Source organism: Columba livia, chromosome 20 (assembly GCF_036013475.1).
Source record: "Columba livia isolate bColLiv1 breed racing homer chromosome 20, bColLiv1.pat.W.v2, whole genome shotgun sequence".
NCBI classification, from domain to species: domain Eukaryota; kingdom Metazoa; phylum Chordata; class Aves; order Columbiformes; family Columbidae; genus Columba; species Columba livia.
In genome coordinates, this window is record NC_088621.1 from 4,660,604 (window position 1) to 4,676,339 (window position 15,736).

The 15,736-nt window shown below is 55.8% G+C and overlaps 3 protein-coding genes and 2 non-coding genes across 11 annotated transcripts in view; 4 read left to right on the forward strand and 1 right to left on the reverse strand.

Moving 5' to 3' along the window:
- The first annotated feature begins 466 nt into the window (after positions 1-466).
- Positions 467-7,597, forward strand: TSR1 (TSR1 ribosome maturation factor). The gene is made up of 15 exons (XM_065036963.1): positions 467-624; positions 702-805; positions 1,845-2,061; positions 2,141-2,275; positions 2,818-3,239; positions 3,520-3,679; positions 3,995-4,161; positions 4,450-4,649; positions 5,057-5,219; positions 5,447-5,557; positions 5,898-6,030; positions 6,423-6,539; positions 6,812-6,952; positions 7,072-7,146; positions 7,242-7,597. Exons 1-15 carry the CDS (start codon positions 525-527, stop codon positions 7,418-7,420), a joined length of 2,424 nt encoding a protein of 807 aa, XP_064893035.1. The 5' UTR covers positions 467-524; the 3' UTR covers positions 7,421-7,597.
- On the forward strand, positions 4,719-4,811 carry LOC135575934 (small nucleolar RNA SNORD91 family). The gene has a single exon (XR_010467387.1). It is a non-coding gene; the product is annotated as a small nucleolar RNA SNORD91 family (small nucleolar RNA).
- LOC135575935 (small nucleolar RNA SNORD91 family) lies at positions 6,066-6,158 on the forward strand. The gene has a single exon (XR_010467388.1). It is a non-coding gene; the product is annotated as a small nucleolar RNA SNORD91 family (small nucleolar RNA).
- A 338-nt stretch (positions 7,598-7,935) lies between the features above and the next one.
- On the reverse strand, positions 7,936-10,124 carry SRR (serine racemase). 5 transcript variants are annotated; one of them, XM_065036993.1, is made up of 7 exons: positions 9,931-10,124; positions 9,565-9,700; positions 9,247-9,350; positions 9,049-9,168; positions 8,887-8,961; positions 8,504-8,713; positions 7,936-8,220 (listed from the first exon to the last, which is right to left on the reverse strand). In XM_065036993.1, the coding sequence occupies exons 1-7, from the start codon at positions 10,087-10,089 to the stop codon at positions 8,023-8,025; spliced, it is 1,002 nt and encodes a 333-aa protein (XP_064893065.1). In that variant the 5' UTR covers positions 10,090-10,124; the 3' UTR covers positions 7,936-8,022. The 5 variants fall into 5 exon arrangements, with proteins under 5 accessions (XP_064893065.1, XP_064893063.1, XP_064893066.1 ...); XM_065036991.1 differs by having other exon boundaries at positions 7,936-8,316; XM_065036994.1 differs by lacking the exon at positions 9,247-9,350 and having other exon boundaries at positions 7,936-8,316; positions 8,504-8,595.
- A 19-nt stretch (positions 10,125-10,143) lies between these two features.
- The window catches only part of SMG6 (SMG6 nonsense mediated mRNA decay factor), a 108,135-nt gene continuing 102,542 nt past the window's right edge, over positions 10,144-15,736 (forward strand). For 2 of the 3 annotated variants that reach the window (XM_065036952.1, XM_065036953.1), the window contains exons 1-4: positions 10,145-10,285; positions 11,373-13,131; positions 14,607-14,799; positions 15,506-15,616. In XM_065036952.1, coding sequence (XP_064893024.1) covers positions 10,192-10,285; positions 11,373-13,131; positions 14,607-14,799; positions 15,506-15,616 — 2,157 coding nt within the window. In that variant the 5' untranslated portion in view covers positions 10,145-10,191. Of the gene's footprint in view, positions 10,286-11,372; positions 13,132-14,606; positions 14,800-15,505; positions 15,617-15,736 lie in introns of all 3 variants that reach the window. The other variant, XM_065036954.1, reaches the window with a different exon arrangement.

Here is a 15,736-nt window from a genome sequence, read left to right on the forward strand (position 1 = left end):
CCAGAACACGTGTTCTTGGCTGGATAACGTCTTGTTCTTCGCTGGGGAACATCTTAAGAGCCGAGGTGACAGCGCTGCGGTGACAAAGTGACACGGGGAGTGTGGGAACGTTTCCCCTCACTGGCTCTTTGCCGAGGGGGAAGAGCCGCGCCTGGGCTGGGCCTTTCCTCAACCGCTTCTTCCCGCAGAGCGCGGACGGGCCCTCTCTGCTCCCTCCTGTGTGAATCCCCGCACTGAGATCCCCTCAATAAAGCGCTGAGGAACGGCTGTCACTCCCGTCTCTCCTTCCTGCCGCCGGGCACCACCCCCGCTCCCCGCACCGGCTCTGGGGCTCGCTCCGGCCCCGCAGCGCTGCTCTCCCGCCCCGTCCTCCCCGCGGGGCCGGACCGGCCGCTGCTCCCCCTCAACGCCATCCCCAGCCCTCCCGCCGCCATCTCAGCGGGCTGCGCTCCGCCTTCCCGGCGTGCCCCGCGGCGCCGGAAGTGACGCCAGCGGAAGCGTGGCGGAGGCGGCGAGGAGGCAGCATGGTGGCTGCGGGCGCGCACCGGCCCGGGCCGCTGAAGCAGCAGAACAAGGCGCACAAGGGCGGGAAGCACAGCGGGGCCTCGCAGCGCCGCGCTGGAGGTGAGGCGGGCGGGACCGGCCGCCTTCTCCGCCGGCTCCTCCGACTGATTTCCCTCCTTACCGCTCTCTCCCCGCAGGCCGCGTCCCCGTCAAGGCCCAGCCCCGCCGGCGGCTCCGTGACCTCAGCCGGGTGGACCGGCGGCACCAGGCGCTGCAGCTCCGGCGGCAGCGCAAGGAGGCGGTGAGGGCGCTGGGGGAACCGGGGCTGTGCTGATGTTGCAGGGGGAGCGGGAAACGGGTCGGTTCGGGTCGTTGTGAGGGGGCTGGTGGGGGCCCTCGTGTGGGGGTGTCCCTGGGGACTGGGCCAGTTCGGGCTTTGTGGGGGGATCGGGAGCTGCACCGGGCAGAGGAATGGCTGCTTGGGTGTGTTCAGTTGGGGGCAAGCAAGAACATTCCACTTTCCCAGCTTGCAAACCATTGATGAGGCCACACCTGGAGTATTGTGTTCAGTTCTGGGCCCCTCAGTTCAGGAAAGAGATTGAAGTGCTGGGGCGGGTCCAGAGAAGAGCAACAAGACTGGTGAAGGGACTTGAACACAAGACCTATGGGGAGAGGCTGAGGGAGCTGGGCTTGTTTAGTCTGGAGGAGGCTTAGAGCTGAGCTCATCACTCTCTAGAACTACCTGAAGGGCAGTTCTAGCCAGGTGGGGATTGGTCTCTTCTCCCAGGCATCAGCAATAGGACAAGGGGGCATGGGCTTCAACTCTGCCAGGGGAAATTGAGGCTGGAGATTAGAAAGCAATTCTTTGCAGAGAGAGTGGTCAGGCATTGGAATGGCTGCCCAGGGAGGTGCTGGACTCACTGGCCCTGGAGGTTTTTAAACTGAGATTGGACACGGCACTCAGCGCCATGATCTAGTCAATGGACTGGAGTTGGACCAAGGGTTGGACTCGATGATCTCTGAGGTCTTTTCCAACCCAGTCGATTCTGTGTGATTCTCTGTGTGTGTGTGACATTGCGCTTTGCCTCATGTCCAGTCTCTACATAGCCATTGTTTCTCTGTTGAGTTCCTGTTATGCCTAGTCTTCTTATGTTAGGCCTACTCTTGTTATATTGTGCCTAGGGGTTTCCAAAAGAGTTTTTTTCCTCTTATCAGGCAAGCAAACTGTTACAGGACAGAGCAGCTTTGGGTTGAGCTGCTGAGGGATCTGGGGTTGATCTGAGGGGCAGGACAGGAACTGGATCGGGGCCGGGGTTCATGCTCTGCAGTTGTGCCCACAGGTGCTGGCGGAGAAGCGGAGCTTGGGCAGCCGGGATGGGCCCCCACACCTCGTGGTTGTGGTGCCGCTGCACTGCAGGGCTGCAGCCCATGACACCCTCCACCTGCTGCAGAGCCAGGACTCGGCTGTTGTCCGTGTGGATGAGGGGAGAGCCGGCGGCTTTGCGCTCCTCTGCCCCCGACTCAAGCAGCGCTGGCGCTTCGTGACAGCACAGACAGGTGAGGAAACGCTGTTGTCGCTGTGGTTCTTGGCTCTGTACCCCTGCCAGCCCCGGTAACAGATGTATTTTGTGTGTAGGGGATCTTCACGCTGTCTTGGACCTAGCAAAGGTTGCCGACTCCCTCCTGTTCATCCTGGATGCTGCGGATGGCTGGGACAGTGCAGGGGAGCACTGCCTCTCCTGCCTCTTTGCACAGGGGCTCCCCACTTATGGTGAGGGAGTGAGAAACATTTAGGGCTTGTAGTGGGGGCTGAGGGGGTGCTTGATGGGGATTTGCTGTTGCAGTAATTAAAAGCTTCATATGTTAAGAGGTGATCACAGGTCTTTGACCAGCCTGTTTCTGAGCACTGATCAGCTGGGTTAATGCCGTTCTCGTGCTGTCTTGTACTACTGCCCTGGTGGGGAGTGTTGGAGATAAAAGAGGTGTTTATGTGCTTTGGGTGCACGGTGGTGCTCAGTGTTGTAACGGTTATTTGGCTGTGCAGAGCTCAGGAATTCAGGTGCTTTCCTGCTAAGTTCAATTCCTGGGTCCTTATCTCTGTGGTGTCATCTATGCTCAAAATGTTACCTCTACAGACAGGTTTTTCTGTCCTGATTGTTCTTTTGAATGGGTGACACTGTCTTTGTACCCTGTGGTGTAAATTCCTTTGGTTATTTGGGGGGGTTGGTGATGTCTGAGTTTGTGTTGATGCTTGGTAAAAGGGGTGTTGGAAGTTTTACCAACCTGAACTCTGTTCTACTCGCTGCTTGGTAGCTCTTGCTGTCCCAGGGGGCACCGACTTGCCACCGAAGAAGCGGATAGATGCCAGGAAGAAACTTGCCAAAGCCATTGAGAAGCGCTTTCCTGAGGCCAAGTTGTTCCCCCTGAACACGGAGCAGGAATCCTCACTGCTGCTGAGACACCTCGCCACCCAGAAGCAGCGGCATCTCGCTTTTCGGGACCGGCGGGCTCACCTGCTTGCCTACACCGCCGAGTTTGTGCCTGGCCAGGAGAGTGACCTAGTTGGGACCTTGAAGGTGTCCGGCTTTGTCCGGGGACAGACCCTTGACGTGAACAGCCTGGTGCATATCGTGGGGCATGGAGACTTCCAGATGAGCCAGGTGGATGCGCCCCCTGACCCTCTCTCTTTGAACCCCCGCGTGGTTAAAGGACAGAAGAGGAGTGAGGACACGGAGGTATGGGTGTGGGGGAGGTCAGGGCTTTGCGGTTCTGTTAGAACATGATGTTTGTGAACTTCCATCATGAAAATACAACTGGGTGTATGTGGTCAGGGGGAGTTGTACCAGAGCCAGCAGGGCTGTGTTCGGTGCTAAGCTGAGGTTCCTTGCCCACGGCATGTAACAAATGTTATATTACGACGTAATGAACATGATAGCAAAGGGAGTTTCACTTCGAACTGATTCCTACCTTCAGTTATGTGTATTCACATCTGGAAGCTCTGCTCTTGCCCTTCAGGATGACTCTGTAAACGGTACCGATGAGATGGAGGAAGATGTTAAGGTCCTGATGAAGGTGGATCCACACAAGCAGGAGTCTTTGCAGTCAGAAGTGGTTCCTGACCCTATGGAAGGAGAGCAGACATGGCCTACTGAAGAAGAACTGCAAGAAGCAGAGGGTGAGTAGCAGCAATACTGCTGTACCTTTTCCTTGTCCCTGTTAAGAGGGTTGTTAGAAACCCTGTGTCACTGGGATGGCTGTGAAGAAACATGGTAGTTGGGAGCCCAGGGCTTCCATTCCTTGTCCCGTCACTTCACTAGCAGGCTGCGTGTATGCCTGGCAGTTGGCAGAGTTATATTTCAACTGCCCTGACAAGTTCTGTGCTGGGAAACAGCAATTCTGGTCTAGAACTGATCTTGGCTCTCCTGGTGTAAATGTTTCTAAGGGAAAGGAGAAATGTTCCTGGGTTAATTATTGGTGGGAAATCTTACAGCTTCTCTGAAGGCAAACAGGAGGGTGGTGAAGGTCCCCAAAGGCACTTCCAAGTACCAGGCTGCCTGGATTGTGGATGATGGAGAGGAGGGCAGTGAGAAAGATGATGATGACGACGATGAAGATGATGACATGGATGATGACATGATGGAAGAGGCAGTTTCCCAGGTACCTCCAAGAGCTGATCTTGCAGGTGATTTCCATGGCACCACCACATATCCGAGGACAATGCTGTCCTTCCTGCTTGCTCTGTGCAAGGGCAGAGCACAGAGCCAGGACTTGCCTGGGTTTCCATTGTTAAGTTTCTCATGCGTATCATGTTGCTTCTGTGGTTTGTTAGATACTGAAATGAGGGACTCTGGTGTAGCTTGGGTCACGATTCATGCAGGGTTTGTGGTGCTGCCTGGACATGAACAGCATGCATGCTCATGGACTCTGTGCTGTCCTGTGTGTCAGGAGGGGGAGAGCAGTGGTGAGGAAGAGCCTGCAGAAGAGGAATGTGAGACCATGACCGTTTCCGAGTGCTTGCGGGATGACCAGTACGATGAGAAGATGGAGGAAGATGAGCAGATGCTGGAGAAATACAAACAGGAGAGAATGGATGAAATGTTTCCAGATGAGGTGGACACGCCACGTGACGTCCCTGCCAGAGTCCGGTAAGAAACAGGTTACTTTGCTGGGAGAGGAGCTGGGAGGTGCCCTTCTGTCTGGTTTAGTGAGATGGGGCAGGAAGCCTGTGATGTCTGAGCCGTGGTGTCTGAACCTGGCTGAAGGATTCTTCTGAAGACGCATCCTTAGGCTCTGAGGCTTCCAGGGGATGCAGGAGTTGGGGGCAGTGGATGGGCCTGCGCAGGGAGAGGGAAGAGGATGGCAGAGCCCTGATGCAAGGGAAGGTTGTTTGGGGACCTGGCTTCTGTTTCAGGCTCTCTCTGCACTAAGATCTTTTTTTGAGAAGCTTTGCTTTGCTCCTTTTGTCCTCTCTGAAGGTGACAGACCACAGAAGGTGCTGGCCGCATGCCTTGATGGGTGAAGTGGTTTGTCTTTCCTGTTATCTGTCCTGTAGGTTCCAGAAGTACAGGGGGCTGAAGAGCTTCCGGACTTCTCCGTGGGACCCCAAAGAGAATCTCCCAAGGGATTATGCCAGGATTTTCCAGTTCCAGGACTTCTCCCGAACCAGAAAGCACCTCTTCCGGAAAATAGAGAAAGAGGAGACAGAAGGAGCCTCGGTAGCTCCCTTTTCTCTTGCTGATCTCTTCCCCTACCATGTTCCCTTGCTCCTAATAGGAAAGACTTATCAGGGAGGAGGCTGGGTGGATCAGCTGGCTGGTTCTGGGCATGAGGTCATGAGCTAAGATGATACTGTTCTCCTGGATTCCTTCTCTAACCCTGGCATGTTTTACTTCTGATGCTTTTCTTTTGAGAGAAGTATTTACAACCGATCCTCTCTTGGCAGGTTGGCTGGTACGTTACACTTCACATCTGCAACGTTCCTGTCTCGGTGATGGAGAGCTTCAAAGAAGGGAAGCCCTTAGTCCTGTTCTCGCTGCTTCCCCATGAGCAAAAGGTGACTAAGTACAGCCTTGCTGATATCTTGTAGGTGTGCAGCTCCTCGTCTGATTCCTTCAGGCTGAATGGGTTGGAGACGCTCTGGCTGCTGACGGTTTGGGCTGAAATCTCCCCACATTGCTTGCATTTCTAAGTAGGACCTTCCTTTTGGTCAGAGCAGGCTGAAGCTGCGAGGAGTGTTTAGGCTTGGGTGCCCAAGCCTGGGTGCGATATCTGCTTTGGTGACAGCGCTCCTTTGGGAAGCCGTTGTCAAGGGTATTCGTCTCTGCAATGTCCCGTTGCTTTCTGCTCCATCCACCATCGCTCATCAGCCCCTCACACTGCTGCCTCTCCCGCAGATGTCTGTGTTGAATTTCCTGGTGCGTCGACACCCGAGCAACAGCGAGCCAGTGAGGGCAAAGGAGGAGCTGATCTTTCACTGTGGGTTCAGGCGCTTCCGAGCATCCCCCCTGTTCTCCCAGCACACCTCAGGTTTGTGAGGGAACGGGGCCGGGGGTGTTTCTAGGGCAGGAAGCCTGTGATGTCTTAGCCGTGGTGTCTGAACCTGGCTGAAGGACTCTTGTGAAGACTCACTCCTAGGCTCTGAGGCTTCCAGGGAGGAATTAAATAGTGAGGAGTGGGTGGGCTTGGGCAGGGTGGCTCCCTGGTCCAGGCAGGGCGGTGGGAGGCTCCGCACAGTGAGCCGGTAGCTCAGAGGATTATCTTTGCTCTTGGATACCCTCTGCCAGCAGAGGAGAGGTGTTTGTCAACTGTTTTCCTGAAGCTCAGGGCCTGTTTGCCAGGGAACGATGGGCCCATGGGTGTTTCCTAGAGCTCTGACCATTGATCTTGGCCTGAACTTGATCGTTGCTGTTCTGTCCTAGCTGACAAGCACAAGCTGGAGCGTTTCCTGCGCCCAGATGCTGCCCTGGTGGTGACTGTTTACGCTCCCATCACTTTCCCTCCTGCTTCAGTGCTGCTTTTTAAGCAGAGAAGTAATGGTGAGTTGAGAAGTGGCATCTGGGAAACAAACATCAGTTGACCCTTCCCATACCCCACTTAGTACATCTATCCAGGAAGTATGACTTGAAAAAGCTGTCCCCTTCACGCTGTTTGAGAAGATTAACACATTTCCATCCCTGATATCACTAGCACCTTTGGTAGTCCTTGCTATGGGGTTGCTCTGGCCCTGCAACCATTTGGGGAAGGGAGCTGTGTTGAGGGAGGTGATGGAGGCACCTTGTCCTGGTGCATTAGTGACTCTGCCTTGCAGCAATGCACGACCTCATCGCTACGGGTTCTCTGCTTTCCGTGGACCCCGACAGAATCGTCATCAAGCGGCTGGTGCTCAGTGGCCACCCTTTCAAGATCTTTGCCAAGACAGCTGTTGTGCGATACATGTTCTTTAACAGAGGTATGGCCTGTCTGTGTGGTGGGAAGAGGGGACACAGCAGGACTCCTGCCCCATGGGAGCGTTTGTGTTGGTGCAGCCACATCAGTTTTCTGACCTGCCTCTCGTGTTTTCACCCCCAGAGGACGTGATGTGGTTTAAGCCAGTGGAGCTGAGGACAAAGTGGGGTCGTAGAGGACACATCAAGGAGCCATTAGGTAGGTCTGGTTCTGTGTTTCTCTGTGATGCTGAGCAGGACATGGTCCTGCAGGGCAGGAGGGACAGCTGATGGCCTCTTGTGCTCTCTGCCTAGGGACCCATGGCCACATGAAGTGCCATTTTGATGGACAGCTCAAGTCCCAGGACACGGTGCTGCTGAACCTCTACAAGCGCGTTTTTCCTAAATGGACTTACGATCCCCACGTTCCGGAGCCTGTACCATGGGTGAGGAGTGAGAGCACGCTGCCGGTACAGGAGGTGGAAATGGAATGAGCATCCAGTTTGTGCCTTAGCTCCCAGAACACTGTTCTCAGCTCGTGCACAGTGAGGACAGCACTCACCTCTTGGACGTATTACTGCTGGGGTCTGTACAGGGGTGGCTGTCTCACCAGCCGCTGCTCAGGTACCAGCTAGAGCTATTTATTTTAATGGAAAATGTTTTCAGAAACAGCTAAGTGCCTGTGTTTTGGTGGTGGCTGGCTGTGGAGGTCAAATGAGGAGGCTATGCGCACCCCTTGTCTTTTGAACCCCGTGCCCCTCTGGGGCTGTTGTCTGTCCCTCATGCCCTGCCATAGTGGTGGGTGCGGGGATTTTGCTGTTTTGAGGATGAGTTTGCTGGGATTTATTGTTGATGCTGAGAAAGAAAAGTGAAGTAGCAGCTGGGGAGAGGAAAACAAGCAGTGCTTTGTTTCCAGGTCTCTCAGTAGTGACTCTGTTTTGGAAGCACGTGCTGTAGAGACCAATGCCAGCTTCCCTTATCCCTCTACAAAAACTTTTGAAGGCTTGGGGTTGTTCATCTGTTTTTATAGTAGCGCACAGACCAGACTGTGCAAACCCAGAGCGAGGTTTCCGTTGCTTTAGACATCGCTCTGTTCTCATTCCGCTTTCCCAGGGAGGTCTGTGAGCCAGGTCAGGGAGCTCAGGTCCACGTTTCCCCCGCACAGCACGATGCAAACATTCTCCACGTCCCTGGGGACTGCCTGGAACTGCTCTGAGAGCACAGCCGCCACTCCCACACCCGCGGTTGGCTCGATCAGCAGCTTCATCCTTTCCCACACCAGCCGCGTGGCTCGCTGTCGGGACAGAGCAGCAGCTGTCACCCCAGCAGCCAGCGCAGGCTGTTCTGGGGCTGCGGAGGGCACGGCCTGTGCACGTCTCCCTGCAGCGCTCTGGGAAGGGAGAGTGGAACTTCTGCCAACCCCTTCCAGCTGGAGACGGGGTGTTGTGCAGCTGCAGTGGGGTGCAGGGGCTTGTGCTGCTCTGGGAGGGTGGAGGGGTGAGAGGGAAGGGGCAGGGCAGGGATGGAGGCAGCTGCCTGCTGGCAGCTACCGTGAGAAGCGAGCTGGGAACATTTACCTTGATTTCTTCCTCTGAGACTGTCAGGACGTCATCGACCAAATCCCGGATGATGGGCCACGTGTTTGGTCCGATGCTGGTTTTAACGGCATCTGCGATGGTATCGGGCAGGTGAAGGTTGGGGGTCAGCTCCCCCCTTACCTTGGACTGGTAACAGTCGTCCGCGTTGCGCGGCTCGGCAGCAAACACTTTCACATCTGGTCTCAGAGCCTGCAGAGAGCGGGAGGAGCCGCGTGGTTGCAACTACCTCGTGTGTGTGCAGGGGCTGAGTGTGCCACGCTGCTGCCGTGCAGACCCTGGGCACCCCGAGATTTCCACAGCAGGGTTCCTCAGTTGTCCTGGGAGCCCTGCTCTTCCCCTGGGGAGACGCAGCTGTCACCTACCTTGATGGCAACTGCCATTCCTGCAATCATTCCTCCGCCTCCCACGGGAACCACCACCGCGTTTACCTCGGGTGCCTGTGCAGAAGGGAAGCATGAGTGCTCCTGGCACCTCCTGTCCCCCCTTTTTGCTGTGCAGAGCCCTGGGTTGTGCGTTTCCCTCACCTGCTCCAGCACCTCCAGGGCGATAGTGCCCTGTCCCGCAATCACCACTGGGTCCTGGTTGGGGTGCACCAGGACTCCTCCTGTCCTCTGGATGACACAAGCTGCTGTCTCTGCTCTGGACTAAGGGAAAGAGTGCAGGTGGTGTCACCCCTCCAGTCTGGTTGGGCCGTGTCCCTGGCCACTTTCTTAGTCCCTTACTGCGTCACTGGGCTCGCAGGGCACCAGGGTGGCACCGTAGGAGCGGATGGCATCTTGCTTACAGCATGGGGCTGTGTGGGGCACCACAACGTAGGCAGGAATCCCTGCGTGATGGAAGAGGAGACAAATCCAACAGCCAGAAAGCTGCAGGAGTGGGTTGTACCTTGCCTGTGCCAGCCCGTGTTCAGGAGAGGGACACCCCTGCTCATCCCCAGGGGTGGCAGAACGGGGCTCCTGGTGCTGCCTCTACCCAGGGAACCACTCTGCCAGCCCTGTGCCCGGCTGCTCGCCGGGCTTGGAGCTGGGGGGACGCGTTACCTTCTGCCTGGGCAGCGCAGGCGAGCGCCTGGCCGTGATTCCCGCTGCTGTGTGTCACGACAGCTCGGGGCAGGTCCCGTCCAGCGCTCTCAGTGTCCTCAACCAGGCTCCTGACCGCGTTCAGGGCGCCGCGGATCTGCAAGGAGAGCGCAGCCCCCTCAGTGCCGCTGCGGGCGGGGAATCCCCGGCCTTCCAGCCCACCCAGTGCCCGGGGAAGCGCTGGGGTCCCCGTGTAGGGTGGCAGGAGCTTCGAAAGCTGGTGGGTGCCAGCGGAAAGCAGGTTTCTGCAGCGCAAGAAGAGATCTGCGCCCCGGGGCTGGCCGGGGGCTGAGCACCGGGCCGAGGGCTGGAACCGCCCCCACGCACCTTGAAGGAGCCTGTCCTTTGGAACAGCTCGCACTTAAAGAGCAGCCTCCGGCCGGCCAGGCGGTCCATGCCGCGACAGGTGAGCACCGGGGTGCGGTGCAGGCGGTCCCGCAGCCTCCGCTCCGCCGCCCGCACATCGGCCAGACCCAGCCCCGCCATGTGTTCGGCCCTGTGCGGGGGGCAACGCGCATGCGCGCCGCGGTGTTTTTGGCCCTGCGCGGCCGCCGTCCGCCTGCCGGCCCCGCCTCTGGCGGAGGGAAGATGGCGGACGGGCTGGAGCGCGTCCGCGTCTCGGCCGCCGAGCTGCGGGACATGGTGGCGGCGGAGGCCCGCGCCGCGGCTGCCGGCGGGCGAGGTGAGGGGGCGGCGGGGGCCGGAGGATCGGTGGTGGGAGCTGGGAGCCTCTGCTTGGGTCTCCCCTCTTCTCTGCAGCGGCACCTGCCCGGGGTGGCTGGGGTGGGGGCCGTCCCCCGCCGGGCCCGCGTCGCCCCGGACACGGTTGTCGCTCGGTGAGGGAACACCAACGCGGGCGCGCAGAGAGCGGGGCCGCTGGGAGGCAGCGGGCTGCCCCAGGGCGGGTCGGTCCCGGCCCCTCGGGAGCTCCTGCGGCGCCGGGTCTGGCCCCGGGAGCGGCGGCTCCGAGTGTGCGGAGCGGGGCCGGTGCCGGTTACCGGCGGGAGGGAAGAGTTGAGGAAACGCAGCGTGTAACGGCCCGGCGGGGCTGAGGCGTTTGGCGATGCGTTGGGCTCCGGCTTTGGGCTCTGCTTGCTGGTGAGTTTTTGTACGTAGAATCATTTTGGCTGGAAGAGACTCTCAGGATCATCGAGACCAATTATAACCTAACCGAAATCTAGCACTAAATCGTGTCCGTAAGAACCTCATCTAAATGCCTTTTAAACATCTCTAAGGATGATGACTCCACTGCTGCCCTGGACAGCCTGTTCCAATGCCTGACAACCTTTTCCAGGAATAATTTTTTCCTGATATCCAGTCTAAACCTCCCCTGGTGCAACTTAAGGCTGTTTCCTCTTATCCTATCACTTGCTACTTGGGAAGGCAGCAGAAAGGCTCCTGCAGCTGCTGCTGAAACCTGTAAAGCTAAAACTTTACGCCTGGTTCTTGCATGTGCACGTTAAAGTCTTGCGTTGTGCTTTATCTGTAGCTTTCTCAGGTTGCTGTCCCTTTGAGCAAAACTGTTGTGGGATGTAAGTGAATCAGGCTGAGAATTTGGTCAGCAGTATTGTACTTTCTCATTTCCTACTCTTGCTCTGTGATTTCCTGTAAACCTCGACAGAGGATTTCAGGTCTGTTCTCTTGGACCTGCCCTGGGGGCATTAGGCTCTTTGCTGTTATTTAATGTTTTTCCTTTAATATTTGCCGTGGCTTTTTGTCCTTAGCAGGTTTGCGGTGAGAATAACTTTATTCTTTATATTTTTCCTCAGAAAACGTGAAGGAAGTGAAGGAGCCGAGGCATCGCAAGGACAACAGGCGCCCAGACCTGGAGATTTACAAGCCTGGCCTCTCCCGCCTGAGGAGCAAACTTGTGCCGCCAAAGCATGAGGCCTCGGAGAAGGAGTGGAGCAGGGCTGAGGAGAGCGCCAGTGACAAGGGCTCTTTGGGAGGACGGGCTCCAGTCATGGAGGATTTTGGCAAAGGTGATGGCCCCAAGCAGAATGGTCCTTCGCAGGAAAATGAAGAGACAGAGACTAAAGGCGGTCTTCAGAGCCCAGAGAACTCCTCCAAGCAGCCTGCTGCGGATGAGTGGTGTCCCAAGACCACCAGGAGAACCAAGAAGCCGGACCAGCAGATCTACCAGCCTGGAAAACGCTTGCACTCAGCTGCTAAAGAACTGTCCCTGTGGTCAGCAGCTGAGGAGGTCACTGGTAAAATGGAGCAGCTGAAAATTGAGAGAGATGAGGAGACTGAGAAAGGTACCAGAAAAGACAACAACAGGAAAACCAAATCAAGTAAGGAGGATAGAGAGGGCAGCCAGGCCAGGGAAGGAGTCAGAACCTCCAGGGGAGAAAAGGGAAGACGAACAGAGCGAAGCGACAGGATGAGGAGAACCAGCGATGAGGTGACACAGGGGAAACTAGGCTCCACCAAACGCTACTCCCGCTCCGACAAGCGCCGGAGCCGGTACCGCACCTGCAGCACAAGCTCAGCTGGAAGCAACAACAGTGTAGATGGAGCCTCGCTCGTGGATGGGATGGAGAGGCGACAGGAGCGCGCCAGGGAAAGAATCCGTCCTAGGAAGCAGCTCTCTGCATCCTCCACTGACTCCTTGGATGATGACAGAACCAATGAGGCTGAAGCATATGTCTCCAGCAGGAATTTAGACAAGAAGAAGCGTTCAGAGCAGAGTCGAGCTTCTAGGAGCGAGAACGAGTGGAACAGCAACGGCAGGGAAGTCAAGGGACCCTTTCGAGTCACGTTTGACAGCAAGACTATGAACAGGGATGTCAGCTTGGCAGATACAGATAAAAAAAAGCCCCTGAAGGCGTTTGTTGGTGGCAATGACTCAGAGACTTGTGAGGAGAGGAGCCAGAGCAGAGAGCCCCAAGGGAGGGGCCGTGGGATTCTGTTCCTTCCTGCCAACACGGACCTCTCTGCCAGCACTGCCGGCTCCCCCGAACCCGGTCACCCCGGGCCCAGGCTCCTGCTGGGCGGTGCTGGCAGTAAAGGCCCCCGAAGCCGGGGCCGAGGCGGCACTGCTCGCAGGCTGTGGGACCCGAACAACCCGGACCAAAAACCTGCCCTGAAGAGCCAAACTGCTCAGCTTCACTTCCTAGACACGGACGATGAAGTGAGCCCCACCTCCTGGGGGGAAGCCCGCCAGGCCCAGGCATCCTACTATAAATTCCAAAACTCTGACAACCCCTACTATTACCCTCGGGCTGCCGGTCAGGGCCCCCAGTATCCTTACGGCGGGTACTCCCTGCCATATCCTATGGGTCCAAGCAACGGTGTGTATCCAGGAGCCTATTTCCCTGGGTACCCCGGCCAGGCAGGGCAGTACCTGTGCGGCCCCCTGCCCCCAGCTCCTCTGAGTCCTGAGATGGAGCAGCAGATGCGGAACATGCAACAGCAGGAGCTCAGCAAACTCCTCCGTGAGGCTGGGAATCAGGAGCAGCAGCTCAGCAATCTGCTTTCCAGAGACCGCATCAGCCCGGAGGGGCTGGAGAAGATGGCTCAGCTCAGGTTTGTGGCTGTGCTGTAGAGGGGAGGGTCTGAGCAGTTTCCAGGGTGAACTATCAAAATGATTATCCTGAAAATCAGGCTGCTTTGGCATCTGGTAGGCTGGAGATACTGGTGTACAATAAGGAAGCCCTTGAGGTGCTGGAGCGAGTTGAGAGAAGGGAACGGAGCTGGGGAAGGGGCTGGAGCACAAGTGTGATGGCAGCTGGAGAACAGGAGCTGAGGGGAAACCTTCTGATCTCTGAACTGCCTAAAAGGAGCTTGGAGCAGGGAGGGGGTTGGGCTCTTTTCCTGAGTAACAAGTGATAGGATGAGAGGAAACGGCCTCAAGTAGCACCTGAGGAGGTTGAGGTTGGATCTTGGGAACAATTTCTTCCCAAAAGGGCTGTCGGGCATTGGAACAGGCTGCCCAGGGCAGTGGTGGAGTCACCATCTCTGGAGGGATTGAACAGACATGGAGATGAGGTTCTCAGGGACATGGGGTAGTGTCAATGTTGGGTTAATGGTTGGACTCAATGATCTTGGGGGTCTCTTCCAACCAAAATGATTCTATAATTCTGTGTCTCAGAGGTCCGGAGATGGGGCAGTGGCTCGTTGGCTTTTGATGTGCTGGGACTGTCGTGTGCCAGTGGTGTGTGGGTATCGGAAGGAAACTGCAGGCAAGGATATCGTTTATCTGAGCTGGGAGCCAAGCCACGGCTTGTGGTTGTGGAATTCTGTGCCTGCGTCACAGGGACGTGAGGGAGCAGGACGAGCACCTGCTGCAGCTCCTGGGTTCTCTTTGCTCTTACTGGAGCTGGTCTCTCTTGGTTCCAGTGCTCTCACACGCTTTCAGTATTTACTGGGGTACTTCTGCTTCATTTTCTGCCCTCGCTTCTCTGCTCTCTGATTTGCATTGCGGGCTTCAGGGGCGGCGACTGTTAGCTTGTTCTGAAGTGTTGCGTAGGTTCCTGATGCTGTGTAACTGCAACGGCACCTTTGAGGTGCCGGGTAGTTTTTCTCCTGACACTCTGTGACATGCGGCAGTCCCATGGAAGTGGCCTGGTGACCTCAGCCAGCGAGAGGGAAGTGACAGTGGTGTACTGGAGGGCAGTTATTTTAACATGGCAGCAGCGTGTTTCTGCGTGGCATCTTTCATGTTTACTTGTGACTTTCTTGTCTCTGGGGCTTCCCTGGAGACTTATTTTCAGAGCTGACTGGCAGCAAATTCAGCAGGTGAGCTCATTTCAGGGCTTGTGCTGTGTTTTGGGGACTTGTGCTATGGACCACAGGATGGGATATGTCTGCTTGAAGCAAGTACTGCTGGTCAGATGGACACATGTGAAAGCATCAATTTGCCCCAGTGTACGAGCTGGCTGAACCGCTGGCATCTCATGCTTGTTGGGCAAAGAGCAGCTGGTGACTTGGGACATATCCCTGGCAGCTCAGGGTCAGGCTGGGCAGTTGTTGTGCTGACTGTGGATTGTGTTTCACTGTAGGTTGGAGATGCTGCAGCTGTACGAACGGTGCATCCTGATGGATATTGAATTCTCCGATACCCAGAACGTGGACCAACTGCTGTGGAAGAATGCGTTTTACCAGGTGATTGAGAAATTCCGGCAGCTTCTCAAGGATCCTCAAGGAGAAAATGCCCAAGAAATTCGGAACAAACTGCTCCAGCTTCTAGATGAGGTAAGAAGAGAGAAACATCCCTAAACTCCACTAAACCTTTGGGTAGAATTGGTTGGTGTTTAGAATGGGTTGGTGTTGCTGGACACACTTCTTGATCTTTCTCATATCTCTGCACCTTGGGCCATGCTCGTGCAAGGAAAATGCTCAGACAGATTATGATTTATTGTGGGAAGTGTAGATCCAGGTGGACATCTGTTATAATTTAAACCAGGCTTGTTTTGGTGTGTTTTACCTTAATTTGAAATTGACTTAAGCTAAAATGAAATGAATACCCTGAAGTGGAAATAAACAGAAGCGTTCCTGGAGGTTTGTGACATCTTTATCCAATTTGCTTAAGTCATTCCGTTAAACTGTGCAGCTCGGTTTACTCTTAGTAGAAAGCAGGTTGACGGATCTGAGAGTCTGTGATCCGAAAGGATGTGTTTTGTAGAAACAGGTTGGTGGGAAGGGACTGCTGGAGAGTTTTAGTGCAACCTCCTGCTCAAAGCAGGACTCCTCAATCAGGGTTGGTCTTGATTTTGTTGGCTCAATCTTTAAAAAAGCTGTGAGGTTGGAGATCCCCCGACCTCCTCGTTGTTTTCTGAAGAGAAACAGCACAAACCTCATGGAGAGGGACCTTCTTTCTTGCAGGTGGCAGGGATGGTACGGTGATTTTGTGCTTGCCATCAGAAAGAGTGTAACACCTGAGTACGTGTTTGTATTGCAGGGCACTTCTTTTTTTGATGGGCTGCTCCAGAAGCTGCAAGTGTCATACCAGTTCAAGCTAGAGGACTACATGGACGGCATGGTCATCCGCACCAAACCTCTGAGGAAAATGGTAGGTTGGCTTCCTCCTAGAGACTTCTCCTCCTGTTAATCGTATACAGTATGCTGAACTCAGCGTGCTGCCCTTGCCAAGAGGCAGGCAGCTGTACTCGGAACACATGTCACTATGTTT